The following is a 16,958-nucleotide window of genomic DNA, read 5'->3' as shown; positions in this document are numbered from 1 at the left end:
GTGGATTAAGCAGACAAAATGATTCGAGAAACATTCGAAATTCAGCAAAATATGGAAATAATACAGAGGTTTTACATTCTCAGTCACAGGAGTGGTGCTCTTGCTCAGACAATGCAAGTCAGACAGATTCATTTTCATAATGGATGGAAAAACTAAGCTAACCTAAAAATAGAGGTATTATGCAACATTTAGCATAAATTCAGGCTCTTTGTCCCTGAAACTTCTTTTTAAAATTATTGCACTTATTTTTGTAACCTGACATTCTGATATGCAAACACCATTAAATGAAATGGGATTTCTTGGTTTCCATTTAATTTTTAAAAGCTATAATTTTGAGGAGCACCTTTTTGTATAAATGATTTAAAATGGTGAAAAAAACAAAAGAAATGATCAACTTTCTGGCTACGGTGTTGTGTAAAAGTAAACTTCCAGGGTGGAGGTCATTTTTCTGGCTTCACTTGGGAGGTTCACATGAAAGTAACATTAAAGTTTACATCAAAGTTGGGTGAGAAACTTTTCCTTGTAATTGATTTCCACTTGGATTTGATTTCTACATTTTGTAAGTTCCTAGAGAATTATTAGGAGGCCAAAATGAATAAAGAGTTGATAACCTGAATTTTCATTAAAAATATGTAATTATCGGGGCACTTGGGTGGCTCAGTCGGTTAAGTATCTGCCTTCGGCTCAGGTCATGATCTCAGGGTCCTGGGATCGAGTCTGGCATCGGGCTCCCTGCTCCGCGGGAAGCCTCCTTCTCCCTCTCCCTCTGCCGCTCCCCCTGCTTGTGCTCTCTCTCTCTTTCAAATAAATAAATAAAAATTTAAAAAATATGTAATTATCAGAGTGATGTTTATATAGATATTAATATTTATAGCTAAAAAAGAGTGTGTTCTCAATCAGGCTTTGACAAAACTGCTCTAAATCACTGTAGAGTAAATAGTTGAACCCACAGTACAGCTAATACTATTTTGATAATTAATTTAGAAAGCCCCCAGGTTTACTCTTTTGATAATAACATAGGTAATTCTGAAACCCAAGTAAGTTTTTGGCTCAACCATTTGACTTCATTTCCTATGAACCTGAAAGTGATCAAGAATTAAAAAAGGGCGGAGTTGGCCAGTCACCCAGTACTAAAAAAGTCCTAAATAAGGCACTAACCATTATTTTCCCTTAATAGTGGTAATAGTTCTATTTGCTTAGCAAGTCACATTCTTTGCTCTGTACCCCCTTCCAACCCCCTGGCCCAAATGCCTAGGCTATGCCTTCTCCTTCCCTTCGGCAGATTGCGGCCTCCGGGAATGGGGACGGAGCTCTCCAAGGAACACCTGTCGGGTGGCTGAGGCCACCAGGGCGACCCACAGGATGTACCCACCTGAGAAACACAGAGCCGGGGCTGTCTGTGGAGCTGTGTGGGGCCTCAGTGCTTGCCTTTCTTGGGCTGCCCGAAATGTCAAACTGGAATACCGTGTCGCTGGAAGACAGATTTTTCTTTGCCATTGTGCGCATGTCGATCACCAAGTCACGAAAGAAGCTCAAGGGCTCATTTCTGAATCCCCCCAGTCATGTGAAAAACTCTGCGTTTTAGCTTTGCTCCGTTCCCACATTGCAGTAAACTCTTTCTTCATGTGACTCCTAATCTAGCTGAGGCTGTTTTTTTTTTTTAAGTCAGTTAATGAGTAACATGTAAGTATGACACAGAATGGTTTTCATCCTACCCACACTGGTTCTAAAGGAAAAATAAATGTGTTTGGGAAACGGACCTTTCAGTTTACCAATATGAACACCGCACGACCATGGATTTCGGTAAAAAAAAGTCCACGGGAAGGTAAAGACGTGAAAGAGTGAGGTGCAGAAACTTGCAGCATCTAGACATTTAAAGTGGGGATGCTTTTCTTGGATCCCCTGGGCCTGAGCAACAGGGTGGAGAATGTGGATGTGCTTTGTAAAGCTTTTACACATGCAGGAAATAATCAGCCCACAAGCATGCCACGGCTGATGTTTGGGAAGATGCACTAGAGCTTTCAGGCTGCCCCGCGTCATTCTTGGGAACTGAAGAGTTCTGGAATTCTTATGGAAGGGAAACGTACAAAGTCAAGCTCAACATTCAGGTTGTGTCTTTTGCTGGGTCACAGGCAGCTGTGACCTCTGTCACCGCCACCACCACCACAAAGACAGAGAATCACTAGAACGTGAGGGTTCCAGCAGCATTTCTGCTGCTTTCTGGCTCTGGAACCACAGGTGATCTCAGACCAGACCTGCTGAGCTTGCTGTCTGCCAGGCCTGCCTCATAGTATTAGAATGAAATTGAGGAGATTCTGCTACATATTATTGTTATTTCAGACCCATATAAAGCAGGAAGCTCACAAGGAGAGTTTCTTTGTGTGACATTATTCACTCACTCAGTGTTCGTGCCCAAGGAGAACATCAACGTCCCTCCACCAACGTTCCTGGCAGCGGCGAAGGATCTGGTCCAAAGTAGCTGCGCTTTCTCTCTCCTTGTTCCCCTTGTGATTGGTCAGTGACATTGGAGGACGGCTGGCTCAAGTGAAGCACACCCACTCTGACCGTGGAAGAGAGCAAAGTTTCCCAGGAAATCAAAGCTTTAGCCTTGGCCTTGTGAGCTCTTTGCTCTAACCAGCTGATAACCAGCCAGGGATGGGTTTGTGCTGCTCGGTGTGCGGTACTGACTCCCAAGTGCACTTTGGAAACTAGAGGAAGTGTGTCTTTTGGTGGGAGTTTAGTGGTTCCTAATAGGATAACCAACTTATCCCAGTTTGTCTGGGATTTTCTGGTTTTAGCCCTGAATGCCTTGCATCTTTGGAACCACTTGGCGCAAGGCAAACCATGACAGCCGGTCACCGTGGTTCCTAGTGCCACCTTGCTGCACTTCTGATGCTACCTGCATCCCACTTTACTCCTTGTCCTCCTCTATAGTGCCATATATGTATTTTTCTTGTCCCCCTTATTTCTGTGTTGCAGTTATGTTGGAAAGACATTAAATAAAGTAAGTTCTACTAAGGTGTTGGATTAAACAAACCCATATCATACTTCGCATACTAGCAACAATCTGCAAGCTAGTTTCTGCTCCTTGTAAACAAAAAAGTCTAACCAGTGCATATATTAATAACTAATGCAACATAATTTGTTACTATCTCCCAGGCAGGTTTGGATTTTAGGTGGGGCAATGCTTAACTTGTGAGAGAATGTCTCTAAAGGAGGGAATTCCAGTGTCACCAATCTTTGGACATATTTTTCAATAGAGAAGCTATTGACTCATCAACAGTATTTTAATTAGCAAAACTCCATGCTAGCCACTGTGAATGACAGAAAAATATTTTAAGAAATGGGTCCTTGATCCAGTAATGTAGCTAGGAAGAGACACTATACATAATGGAAAAGTTAATTAACAACTCAGGAGGGAGGGAGGCAGTAAATCAGGCTGATACTGCCTAATATCTCTTGCGTCTCTGTAGCACCTCTGCTAGATATTTCAAAACAATATCTCAGTCTCTTCTTGTCCAAACCACATTTTTACAGATGATGAAACTGTATGTTAAAAACGTTAAGCAACTTGGCCATGATCAAGTGGCCCTAAGAATGTGGTCGCACTGGAATTCATTCATTCATTTACCAAATGTTTATTGAGCATTTAAATGGAAGTGAGACTATGTTTATTTACATTTAAAAGGAGGCAAGATCTTTCGAATCTGGGATGATTTAGAAAAGCCTACAGGAAAAGGTGGAGTTTGTGTTAAACTCTGAAGAGTGAAGGGAGGTTGGAAAAGCAGAGAGAGAAGCGAGCGAATAGGTACACGGGCCAGGTGTGTGTGTGTGTGTGTGTGTGTGTGTGTAAGTGGAGACTTTGTGTTGGTGGAGAAGGTAGTAGCTTTACAAACAATGAATCATGGAACACTACATCAAAAACTAATGTTGCAATGTATGGTGATTAACATAACAAAAATTTAAAGAAAAAAAAAAAAGAAGGTAGCTTTGAACACTTAGGTAGAGGCTGGATGATGAAGGACCCCGCATGCCAGTGGCTAGGTCAAGCTTTATCTTATAGGTAATAGGAATAAACAGATGAATGCTGAATTTCATGGCCATGTACATGATGCTTTGAAAGCTGAAAATGACAATCATCTGATGATAGATTATTTCACTTAGGCGGCAGCTACCAGTCTATGGGAAGCAACTCTGAAGTCGTTGAAACAGTACTGGCTGAACTCTTATGTAAGATGTTGAGTTGATTCCTAATCATAAGACATTGTGTCAAAGATGAGGTGTGCTGAAAGTCTAGAACCCAGGGGTCACGAACTCAAATACCTTCAAGAGCCAGAAAGGTAAGACTGTGAGGTAGGGATGGAAGCCAGCAGAAAGTGCCTTAGAAAGGGGCAGGGTGCATGTTCTCCCCAGAGACATTCAAGTTGTTGTTGTTCTTCTAAATTCTAGTATAGTTAACATACAGTGTTGCATTGGTTTCAGGTGTACAATATAGAGATTCAGTGATTTTTTACCTTACTCAGTGGTCATCATCATAAGTATATTCTTAATTCCCTTCACCCATTTCTTCCATTCCCCCACTTACCTCCCCTCTGGTAACCACCGGTTATAAAGAACTTACATAACTCAACACCAAAAAACCAAATAATCCAAATAAAACATGGGCAGGAGACAGGAACAAACATTTCTCCAAAGAAGACATCCAGATTATGTTTGGACCTTATGTTCAAACAGGAATGAGGTTCTGAAGGCATACAACCACAGAGAGAAAAATGTGACTTCTGATGCCTTATTTTTAAGATTAATGGCAGTCGACTGCTGGATAGCAATCCACATCAGCAGGCACGGAACTACCACTGTTTGACCCCTTCAGCTGTTTAGACATGACCTTTGTTTAAGGCACTCCTAGCCTTTGCAGCAGCTTTCATTTTTGTGTGTGAAGATTAAAACAAAGGCCAGGCGATCAAGGATAAACAACTGGTGTAGGACATTTATAGAAACATAGCTATAAAAAGAGCATACACACTGGCAAAAAAATGATAATAAGTAGAATACAACTAAAATAAAGATAGCAGAGACTTTATTATCTCCTCCCATGGAAACTGAGATTATGGAGACCTAACAAGACACAGAAATTGACAATTAGCAAGCAGTTTGAAGCAAGACCACCAGTGATTCAAATGTCTCATTTTGCTGATGCTCCCCAATAAGTCACCTGTTATATCTTTGTAAGTAGAGATTGTAAAGAGCTTGTAAACTAGAAAAGAGAACAATGAATTTGGGCTCTCTCACTTGGTAAGTTGAGTTAACATCTCTGGACTTCTTTCTCTTCTACCGAATGAAAGATATTAGGCTAGATTTGGCCTGCTGACAGCTTCTGTTTGGCCTTTGCCATGTTTCATAATTAGGAGTTTCTTAAACATTTCATATAGAACATTGTTATCTGACCTTGCCTGAAAAATAGGATCCGTGTGGTAATAGTTGGCTGATACTAAGTAATAATGTCCCCTTGTGGTGGGGCTGATACCTGCAGTCTGCCTCTGTCCTCAGCCCTCCCCAATTGCTCATTCTGCCTGCTTTGATTCACTGGGTTCTCAAAATATGCTTTTGGGTTTTAAACCCCCAGCCTACATAATGTTGAAAGTCTTCTCTAGCTCTAGCTCCTTAAACTCGCCTCACTGAATTTTCACTATAAGAATTTTTTTCTTTTTAAATAAATTTTTTTTAAGATTTTATTTATTTGAGAGAGAGAGAGAGCACAAGTAGGCAGAGCAGCAGGCAGAGGGAGAGGGAGAAGCAGGCTCCCTGCTGAGCAGGGAGCCCAATGCAGGGCTGGATCCCAGGAACCTGGGATCATGACCTGAGCCCAAGGCAGACGCTTAACTGACTGAGCCACCCGGGTGCCCCAGAATGTTTTTCTTTCTTCAGTGAAACAAGGTCCATAGTTCCAGAAATTTAGTCTTGTGCAATGATGATAATCTTTGGTTATTATATCCAGCCATTCTGAAGTCCAAAAATATGGACCTTATATGCCTGCTGGTGTTCGGTTAGGTAAAGGGTGGGGAACTCATGCCTATCTATGTTCTTCCTCCTCCTAGAGGTGTGGGAATGGGATGTTGAGGCACAAGACCAAGCTGAAAACACCAGATAAACAACAGAGCTTCAAAACTGAGCTTTCCAGGGGCATGGAATGTAAATTTCCACTTAAAAATACACTAAATTTCCTCTACAATTAAGCAGTTACAGGTATTTGTGCTTTAAGATTTATCTGATGGATTATGCTGTGTTCAGGTTAGTATTAATACAGTTAGTTTTATACTCTAAGCACATGCTGCTGCCATTTGGGCAAACAAGTGTATGTTCTGGTGGAGTTACCTGGAGATTCCAAATTCATCATGGAATGATGGTATATTGGATATATTATGAATGTATGCACATTTCTAGGGTGATTTAGAATGTGGGCATTGGAAGGGTGGCTCCATTATTTCCTTGCTGTGTTACTTTAGAAAGGTTCCAGACCTCTGGAAAAATGGTATCAATCATGGTATCCATCACAAAGGTGAGAATTGGATGATCATGTACAGTTCCAGCATGAAGCCTGTACGTAGTCAGCAAGCAGAAAATACTATTGAGGAGGAGGAGGAGGAGGAGGAGGAAGATTGTGATTTGAGCTGGTCATATCTTCACTAAAGTTGAGTGGAGCCTTATAATCAAAAGATAGAATTTCCTTTTCTGAATGTGACCTCAGCTGAGTGCCTGCATGTGGCTTGTGGAAGACCTCATCTCAAAGAGAGAGATCAAGTATTAACAGTTTGTGCCGGTGGGGTGTTGACATTGGTGCTAACAGCTCCACCAAGCAGCCTGGAATGCTCAGTCTAACTAGTGAGCTAGGGCTTATCTCAAGCCCCTTCCTCCTTCCTCGAGCTCCTTTGGCCTGTGGTGTTGGTGATCACAATTGAAAAGGAGGTTAATTCCCCCTCTGAAGTCATGAGCCGTTCTCTAAGAGAATGCAGAGATAAGATGTATGTTGCTTTTGACAGAGAGCCATTACTAGCTGTAGCAGTTGGTGACTTTGGAGGGAGTTTTGCCCCCAGAAAGATTAGAAAATTGATCTTGCAATTCCAGTGAACACCGCAGTATCCAACGTAAAGCAACCTTTGTCTTTGGGCATTTGGTCTTTTTGATGTAAAGGAAGGAAATTTGGAAACCCAGGTTCCTATTCCTGCTCCGCCACTCACTTGGGTATGTTTTTCACTGCTCCTTACTGTATTTAAATTTACAAAATGAGTTGAGATCATTGATTTTAGGCATTCTGTTAGTATACATTTCTGTCATTTTACATTTTTGTTATTTAAACAGCTATGTGCTGGTCACACAGCTTTTCGAGGAAAAGCAAAGCTTTGATTTGTAGCATTTGTCAATTTCCAGAGTGTAAATGCTCCCACCATGGCTAGTTTTAAGCTACCAACATGGTGCCATTGAATATGGCTTTGGGAAGAGATGCTGACAGTTCTTGTGAGCTTGTAGGAGCTGACTTCCTCACAGCACTTCGGACATTCAAACATCCCAGCTGCAGTATTTGGCAAAACGTATGAATTTAGCTCCAGAGTTACCAGATTGAAGAAACTGTGTTCTTTGATTTAAGTATCAGTATCTTCAGACCTCCTGCATAGTTCTTGTCTATTCTGCCTTTTTTTGATTTTATACAAATTGACAACTATTTCCAGAGAAATATTTATGAACATTGTATTATTTTTAGTGTCTCCATAATGGATTTTTTTGGTATTTTTTATTGTGGTAAAATATACATAATATCTTAATTGTTTTAGAGTGCACAGCTTGGTGCCATTAACTACGTTCATAATGTTGGGCCATAGTTTTTTAAAATACACTTTTTTTGTTTATAAGACAAAATACACAAAATATAAAAAAAAATTAAGCAAGCCCCTATAATCTTCAGCATCCAGAGATAATCACCATTGACACTGTTAGCATTATCAAAATTATGTTTTACTCTAAAGGATTGTCAAAATAGCTTGGTAATCCTGGAAGTATAGCCAAGATTTACTCAATATGTGTTTTTTTTTTTTTGAAGATTTTATTTATTTATTTGACGGAGAGACACAGCGAGAGGGGGGACACAAGCAGGGGCAGAGGGAGAGGCAGAAGCAGGCTCCCCGCTGAGCAAGGAGCCCGATGTGGGACTTGATCCCAGGACCCTGAGATCATGACCTGAGCCAAAGGTAGCCACTTAACAGACTGAGCCACCCAGGTATCCCTTAAAGATTTTAAAAAATTTTTCAGTAATCTCTACACCCAACATGAGGTTTGAACTCACTGCCCTGAGATCAAGAATTGCACGCTCCACCGACTGAGCCAGCCAGGTGCCCCTGTTTGTTATAATATTTTAAAATTTCCCCAGCTCTCTGAATTTCAGGGATTTCCTCCCCATATTTTGCTGTTGGATTATAGGGCCAGGTCCATATTTTATTTAAAAACACAGACTCTCTGTGTTTGAATTCTTAGGATTCTACTTAATAGCTTTAGTTTTCTAATCTGTAAAATGGGAATAATGTATTTGCCTAACAGGTTTTCAGAAAAGTGAATTAGTCCTTGTAAAGATTTTGAATATTGCCTGGCATGTAATAAGCACTCAGTAAGCTGTTATAATTATTGTTACCAGCATTTAGAATAAAATCAGAGGGTCTCAGTTAAAGTAACTGTTTTTGAGGATTTAAAAAACAGCTTAAGATAGAATTTATATAACATAAAGTCCACCTGTTTAATGTATGTAACTTAGTGGTGTTTAGCATATTTACAGAGGTATGCAACCACCACCATTCTCTCATTTTAGAATATTTTCATTGCTTCAAAAAGAAACCTTGTACCCATTGGCAGTAACTCTCCATCCTCCTACCTCCCTGCTTCTCTGCTCTGGGCAATCACTGTTTGTGTCTATGGATGAAACATTTCATATAGAGACAGAAAGTATCTATTCTGGATATTTCATCTAAATGGTATCATACTATATGTGATCTTTTGTAACTGGCTTCCTTCACCTAGCATACTTTTGGTTTTTTGTTTTTGTTTGTTTTGTTTTTTAAGTAGGCTCCATACCCAATATGGGGCTTGAACTCATGACCCCAAGATCAAGAGTTGCATGCTTTACTGCCTGAGCCAGCCAGGCATCCCTCGCCTACCATGTTTTCAAGTTTTATCCATGTTGTAATACGTATCAGTACTTCCCTTTTATGACCAAATAGTATTCCATTGTATGGATATGCCACATTTTATGGATCCATGTTTCAGTTGGTGCATATTTGGATTGTTTCCAGTTTTTAGCTATTATGAATAATGCTGCTTTTATGGAAATTTGTGTACACGTTTTGTGTGCACAGTGGTCTTGGTTATATATAACTAGGAGTGAAATTGCTATGTTTAACTATTTGAGGAACTGCCAAACTGTTTTCTGAAGTGGCTGCACTATTTTGCATTCCAATCAGCAATAGATGAGGGTCCCAATTGCTCCATATGCCTTGCCAATATTTACTATTTTTTTTTCTTTTTGGTTATAGCCCTTCTGGTGGATGTGAACTGGTATCTCATTATGTTTTTGATTTGCATTTTCCTAATGACTAATGATGTTGAGCATCTTTTCTGTGCTTATTGGCCATTTGCATATCTGTTTTAGAGAAAAACTGATTCAAATCCTTTGCCCATTTTCAAACTGGGTTGTCTTTTTATTATTGAGCTGTATGCTTTATGTGTTCTGGATATAAGTCTCTGTTCAGAAATGTGATTTGCAAATATTTTCTCCCATTTTACAGGTTGTCTGTTCACTTTGGTGATAGTGAAGCACAAAGTTTTTAAATTTGATGAAGTCCAATTTATCAGTCTTCTATCACTTGTGCTTTTGGTGTCAGACCTAAGAAATAATTGCCTAACCTGAGTTCACAAAGCTTTCCTCCTATGTTTTCTTCTGAGAGTACTATAGTTTTAACATTTATGTAAGCAGAAGGTCTTGGGTCTATTTTGTGTTGATTCTTATGTGTGTTGTGAGGTAGGGGTCCACCTTCATTCTTTTGTACATTGTCCTGGTACTTGACTCCTTTGCCAGTTTTTGCTGGCACTCTTTTAGAAAAGACTGTTCTTTTCTCATTGAATTGTCTTGTCCCCTTTGTTGAAAATGAATTGATCACGAATGTTAGGATTTGTTTCTGCTAACTGATTACTTTTAACAATATAATTAGCGACTTATTTTACATCACTGTTCCTTTTGAAGACATGGACTTTTATCTTTTTTATGCATCTCTATGTAAATCCAGGGCCAGAGTTTTTAGTATTTTCCCTCTCTCATTCTTGATAATCCCAACATCATGTTTCTTATTTTTATTTTTTAAAGGTTTATTTATTTGACAGAGAGAAAAAGAGAGAGAGGGAGAGCAGGGGGAGTGGGAGAGGGAGAAGCAGACTCCCCGCTGAGCAGGGAACCCAATGTGGGGCTCGATCCTAGGACCCTGAGATCATGACCTTAGCCGAAGGCAGATGCTTAACGACTGAGCCACCCATGTGCCCCCCCTTTTAAGATTTTTGTTTATTTATTTGACAGAGAGAGATACAGCCAGAGAGGGAACACAAGCAGGGGGAGTGGGAGAGGGAGAAGCAGGCTCCCTGCAGAGCAGGGAACCCCACAGGAAGCCTGACGCGGGCTCCATCCCAGGACCCTGGGATCATGACCTGAGCCAAAGGCAGAGGCTTAACGATTGAGCCACCCAGGCACCCCTTGACATCATGTTTTTTAGATGGTTGTTTATTTCACCTGTTTGTAACAGTGGTAATAACAAAGAACACTAATAATAATGCCTCCCTACAGAATCTCCAGGCATTTAGAAGAGCATGAATTACCATCACTTAAGGACAGGCAAAGAGATAGAGATTCATATACTAATGCATTTCTGTGTTACTGTTGATTACATGTCTTCAATTTGCCATTCATCCCGCAAGGTTTTAAAACAGTGAAGAGCAGTGAGGCTGGGCTGACTTCGGAAGGGGACTGAGACAGTGCTATCTGTAATAGTTTGGTCTTGAGAATTGAGCTCATAGGATCTTTTAAGATACGAATTGGGTCATAAGCGTGCAATTAATTTGTGGAAGAAAAAATGCACATGGCTAATAAACAAAAAATATTCTCTACTAGTTATCAAACAATGCAGAAGACGACCCAGTCGGGTGACCAATGGGCAGGTTTTGTTTTGTTTTGTTTTGTTTTGTTTTTTGGGGGCAGAATTTTTGAAAGGCCACCACATTTGTGGTGATGGTGGTTGGCTTCCTAACACGCTTGTGTGCAGTGCTGGAAGTGAGTCTGGAAGAGAGGTATCATCCTCATTTTGCAGAGGAGAAGGCTGAGGCTCAGAGAGTTTAATGAACTCATCCCGTGTCTCCTAGCTTGTGACAAGGCTGAGCCTCAAATACAGATCCAGATGCTTACCATCTTCCCCACAGGCATAGTGAGCATTTAGCCCAGACAGCTCAGATGCCATTTTGAGATTTCTGGTAAACCAGAGTTTGAATTCTACCTCTGCCTGACACACTCATGAAAACGCTGTAAATTAAGGTGGAGTTTGGTGATTGGACTGAACCATCTCTTGATGGCTGCGGAGACATAGGCTGTTTATCTGTGAAACTGTGTTCTAGTGTTTTTGTTGGGTTTCCAGGGGCAGAGGATAAGACTGGAAGGGAATTTAACCATTGTTAAATTTCTATATGCCTGGCACTTTGCACAGAGAAACTTACCTAATCCTCTTAATAACGCTAGGGAATAGGTATGTTTCTCACCATTTTGAAGATAAGATAACCAAACTCAAAATACATTGTCTCTTTTACCTAGTCCACACATTCAGCGAAATGGCTGCAGAGCTGGGATTCAGGGCAGGTTTGTGGAATCCAAAGCCCCGTGTCTTTCCATTATTTACACACAGTCTCCTGGAAGTAAAGTAAAGCACATGGTTCCTTGTCTCCTCAATCCATTTACATTTTATATTATGTTTTCTGTTCCCCCTGTCACGTCTCATGGACAGTGTTTGTCTTCACAGTGTTTGTGTGTACCCATGGTGATGCCTTTAAATGGGTTTCTGGAGGCTTTCTCTTGATTGCTCTAGGTCTGGGCTGAGCCTAACAACCTGCCTATAAAATTCTCTTTCTTTTTAAGACAGGACTCTGAGCAATTATAGTTGGAACTCCTGAGGAATTTTTAAAAAATTAAATTCCTCTACATATAATTGGTACTCTGGTAGTGGTTTTGCTAAATTTAAAGTAGAAAATAAAGCAGAAGTCAAAAGACCAAAAGCCCCAGCCATCGTACCTGCTTATAAGGAAGTCAAAGAAATCTAACCTAAAACCAAACCTATCTTTCTAGATTAAAAGGAACTTAAAACCAAAACTTACAGGTTGACATGGTAAGTGTGACAGGACAGTGCAAGTGTGTTATAATCTCATTTTCTTTCTTTTTTCTTAATTGTATTTTTTTCCCTCCCTCCCTCCCTCCCTCCCTCCCTCCCTTCCTTCCTTCTTTCTGATGCTCCCTGGTGGTCTAGTGGTTAGGATTCGGTGCTCTCCCCCCCCTTCTTTCTTTCTTTCCTTTCTTCCTTTCAATCCCATTTTCCCTTCACTGGAAAACCCCGAGTTCTCTTGAACAAACCGAGTCCTGGATTGCAACCATGCTTTTCAAGGCTTCCCTAGCATCGCTCCGTGTCCCCCTCTGCTTGAGTTTTCTTTCTTCAGCTTGAATAACATGAAAACCCTCAAACCCTGCCAGTTCTTCTATGCAATAACCCTATAAGCAAAATACACTTGTGTCATAGGTTAATACGTCCTAGGTTCCTAAAGTGTGTGGGATCACTTTTGTTTTTCCTCCAGCCCTTGATGATAAAGGTGGGCAACCACAGACCTCCGTCGCATGGAGGCTTCCTGTCCTAAAGAGACCTTTTCTATACAAAGAGGCAACACTCCCTTCTCATCGTTTTTTTGTTTGTTTGTTTCCCCCAGGTCTGAGACCTGACACTTACAATTCCTGGTCTGGGTCCGTTGGCTTCACTTCCCTCCTCTGGAGCAGGCTCTTGTAGGACATGATCTGTGCTTGAAAGGTCTGCTGGATGCTCCTCCTTGTTGGCAGGGCCTGCTCCCTTTTCCACATCTTTTAGAGGCCACCTGATCTCTAAGAAACTCTGGGGAGTACCAGGAAGGAACTTGGAATTTACTCCTGATCTGGCCAATGACAGCCCTTTCAGTCAAGTGGCCTGTTCTTCCCTCACTGTATTAAATGCTATAGCAGAAGGTTTCTCTTTCAGACTCCGCTCAGACGGACGTGATCAGCCACACCTGAAACACACATGTGTGGTTTCAGTAAATGACCACAGTGACATTCTGTGTGACTCCTAAGATCACATTACCTTCTCGCCTCAACAACTTCATTTTATCTTGATGCTGGTGTGGGGTCACTTACACTGACCCCTTACTCATGAGGACCTAGGTCTTATTCCAATCTCGTTGTCTTTCCTCCTTTTAGAAGATATTGAGTATGTGCTACCTCAGAGATTCCTCCCTCATTCTCCCTAAATGGGCTTCAGCTTCCTCCTGTTTGCATGACTATATATTCTTTAAATTAAACATGTCTGGGGCTCCTGGGTGGCTCAGTCAGTTAAGCATCTGCCTTTCATTCAGGTCATGATCCTGGGGTCCTGAATGGAGCCCTACCTTGGGCTCTCTGCTCAGTGGGGAGCCTGCTTCTCCCTCCGCCCCTCCCCCTGCTGTGCTTCTCTCTCTCTCTCTCTCTGCCAAATAAATAAATAAAATCTTAAAAAAATATGCCCAACACAACAGCTTTGATATTCATTGTTAAATGATATTATCAGTGTTTTTATCACCTCTGCCTCATCTGCACTTTCTATAATCAGAAGATACTTTTATTTTTATTTTATTTATTTTTTTCAGAGGATATTTTTAAAGAAATGTGTTTTGTACTGTATTCGTCATGGTTCTTTGCTTACAGTGGGGGTTCAAATATAAATATTGACTGATGATAAATCTGTCATACTAGAGAAGCCTCTTTCACAGTGAAGTTGATCTTTTTTATTCTTCTTTCTTTTTAGGTGTTCCACCGTATCACTAATGCAAATACTACAGTTGCTCATTAATTAGAAGAATAAAAAAAGGACGTTAAAGTTTTTTTTTTATTCTGGATCAAACAAAAATCCAAACAAAATTATTGGGCTGAACTCAAGTGATAAAATATTTTAAGTATTTCATGAATTTTAATCTGTGTCCATTGTAAAACACAGTCTTATCTGTGTAGATGATTTACTTGCACAGGAAAAACTGAGACGAAGATTTACAGATGAAGAGTCCAATTTGCTTGAGTTTGAGGCCTCGATAACAGAATGAGATTTCCAGGCATGAGATTATTAAGAACGCAGGTAACTTTTATTCTCTATCGTCCCTTCTCTACTCTTTGAATCAAATTTTGCCCTTCCACCCTGTGTTAGATTGAAGGCATCGATGATCTCAATTAATTTAATGGCCTCTATCCATACCCCTGTCCAATAACCTGTAGTTCCTGCCCACCCTAACTTGGGTCGGGCTTGTGACTTGCTTTGGCCAGTACAATGAGGCAGAGGTGATGATGGGATGATTCTGAGTGTAGACCACAAGAAGCCTTGCATGTTTCTGCTTCCTCTCTGGCTTCCCTCTGGTCACCATGACAACATGTCTGCGTTTGGGGCATGCTCCATGTGAGGCCACCCGGAGGAGAGCTGAGTCATTTTAGCCATCATGGAGCACTGAGCTCCCAGTGGACCTGCCATCGACCAGAGACTGAGCCTACACAGAATCTGGCCAAACTAGATCAGTAGAACTACCTGCCAACCCATCGCCTCCTGAGAAACAAGTTATTTTTTTTAATTATAGGATTTTTTAAAAAGATTTTATTTATTTATTTGAGAGAGAGAGAATGAGAGATAGAGAGCACGAGAGGGAAGAGGGTCAGAGGGAGAAGCAGACTCCCTGCTGAGCAGGGAGCCCGATGTGGGACTCGATCCCGGGACTCCAGGATCATGACCTGAGCCGAAGGCAGTCGCTTAACCAACTGAGCCACCCAGGCGCCCGAAACAAGTTATTTTTTAAAAAAAGATTTATTTATTTACTTTAGAGAGAGAGAGAGTGCGTGAGCAGAAGGGGCAGAGGGAGAGGGAGAGTGAATCTCAGACTCCACGCTGAGTGCAGAACCAGAAGCTGGGCTCGATCCCAGGACCCCGAGATCACGACTTGAGCCGAAACCAGGAGTCAGGCACTTAACCGACTGTATCACCCAGGCGTCCCAAAACAATCGTTTTTTAAACCCATATGTTTTGAGATGGTTATGCCGTCATAGCTAACTGCTTCACATCCTATATTCATAATACTAATAGGATAAGATGATAGAAGCTCCTCCCATGGGCTATTATTTTTTAACTGTTGTCAGCCGTTTGAGCTAAATGAATGTACTTTGAGAGTGTCTTCAGTTTCAGTAAGTGATGATGGGGAACTTAGGGAGTGCAGCGGAATCATCGTGGGATAATAGTTCCATATACTTCAGGATCCGATTATCATTAGAAATAAGAAAAAACAGTTTTAAAATCAGGTAGATGACGTCTGTTAAAGATCTCAAAGCTGTAGTTGGTAGACCTACACACTGTTGCCATGACATCCCCAAACCATCATACCCACGCTCTTGGGTAGTGCTCCCACTCCCCTGTTTGGCTGTACCCACTGCTAGCTCTTCTTTGGTCTTTTTTTTTTTTTTTTTTTTAAGATTTTATTTATTTATTTGACACAGAGAGACAGCAAGAGAGGGAACACAGACAGGGGGAGTGGGAGAGGGAGAAGCAGGCTTCCTGTGGAGCAGGGAGCCCGATGTGGGGCTCGATCCCAGGACCCCGGGATCATGACCTAAGCCGAAGGCAGACGCTTAATGACTGAGCCACCCAGGTGCCACTTCTTGGGTCTTTCTACGGAAGTCCTTCTTCTGACCCCTCCATGAGCTGCACCCGAGGGCTTTGCATTGAAGGGGCTGCACCAACAAAGCTGGCCTCCAACCCTGCCTCATGCCTCAGGCATTAGGCCCTCTGACCCACTGAGGGTTTAGTATTTGTGTACTCTAGTTTTCTTTTCTGCAAAATGGTGATGGGGAAGATAAGGCTTTTAAGAAAGTTAGTCCAAGGTTCTTTTGATCACTGGTAGCAATAGTTTCTGCTGATTTAGAAACTTTGTGTTATGGGCCAAAGCTTTAGCAAATATTAACTCTCATTTTACTGCCCTTATTATTAACAGCCAGATAAATGGAAGTTCGGAGATTTGACATGATGTGGATGGATCCAAAGTCACACACATGACTGGAAGCAAAGCCATAAATATAGTAATAGTTTGTACTTTAGAAAAAAATGGAAAATCTATCTCCCTTTTCTTGGTAGGGATATGTAACATAGTGATTCTTAGGCTGGTCCTCATAAATCACATGTGAGCCCTTCAGACCCAGGAAGGAACTTGAGGCCTACCAGGGGCATCTTATCAACCTGAAAAGCCTATTGTTGACCCCTCATTAACTCGCTGATTCATCTTTAAGGAAAATAGCAGGAATAGGCACTCAGATGGGAAAGTTGGGGCAAGCAGTTTCATAGTAACGGTAGGTTTTATAACAACGAGCTCCAGGCCAGGTGACTTTATCCCCTTTGTGCTTGGTTTTCTCATCTATAAAATGTGTGCATGGAGCCAGTCAGTGTTTTCCTAAACTCTGTGGACGATTTCTCTAGCCTGTGTGAAAGTCAGGAAATGCTGCATACAAGGTCTGTCCCTTAAAGACCTTTGTGAAGGTCTGTATTCGAGAAATCTGTTCAACTTTATTAACTCAGGCTTAATAGAGATTCTGG

The 16,958-nt window shown here is 41.3% G+C and overlaps 1 protein-coding gene and 1 long non-coding RNA gene across 5 annotated transcripts in view; one reads left to right on the top strand and one right to left on the bottom strand.

The window, feature by feature from the left end:
- GRAMD2B (GRAM domain containing 2B) overlaps positions 1 to 13,210 on the bottom strand; it is a 123,134-nt gene extending 109,924 nt beyond the window's left edge. The window contains exon 1 of one of the 4 annotated variants that reach the window (XM_073878599.1): positions 13,065 to 13,210. In XM_073878599.1, coding sequence (XP_073734700.1) covers positions 13,065 to 13,192 — 128 coding nt within the window. In that variant the 5' untranslated portion in view covers positions 13,193 to 13,210. Of the gene's footprint in view, positions 1 to 1,372; positions 1,618 to 13,064 lie in introns of those variants that run through there. The other 3 variants (XM_073878603.1, XM_073878598.1, XM_073878601.1) reach the window with 3 other exon arrangements.
- Positions 1 to 16,958, top strand: part of LOC141370283 (uncharacterized) — a 165,577-nt gene that overhangs the window by 40,590 nt on the left and 108,029 nt on the right. The window lies entirely within an intron of this gene.

This window comes from Callorhinus ursinus, unplaced genomic scaffold (assembly GCF_003265705.2).
Source record: "Callorhinus ursinus isolate GAN/ISIS: 27379988/994484 unplaced genomic scaffold, GSC_fseal_2.0 scaffold30, whole genome shotgun sequence".
Classification (NCBI taxonomy): Eukaryota; Metazoa; Chordata; class Mammalia; order Carnivora; family Otariidae; genus Callorhinus; species Callorhinus ursinus.
The sequence above is the reverse complement of the archived record's forward strand: the minus strand, read 5'-3'. Positions and strand labels throughout refer to the sequence as shown.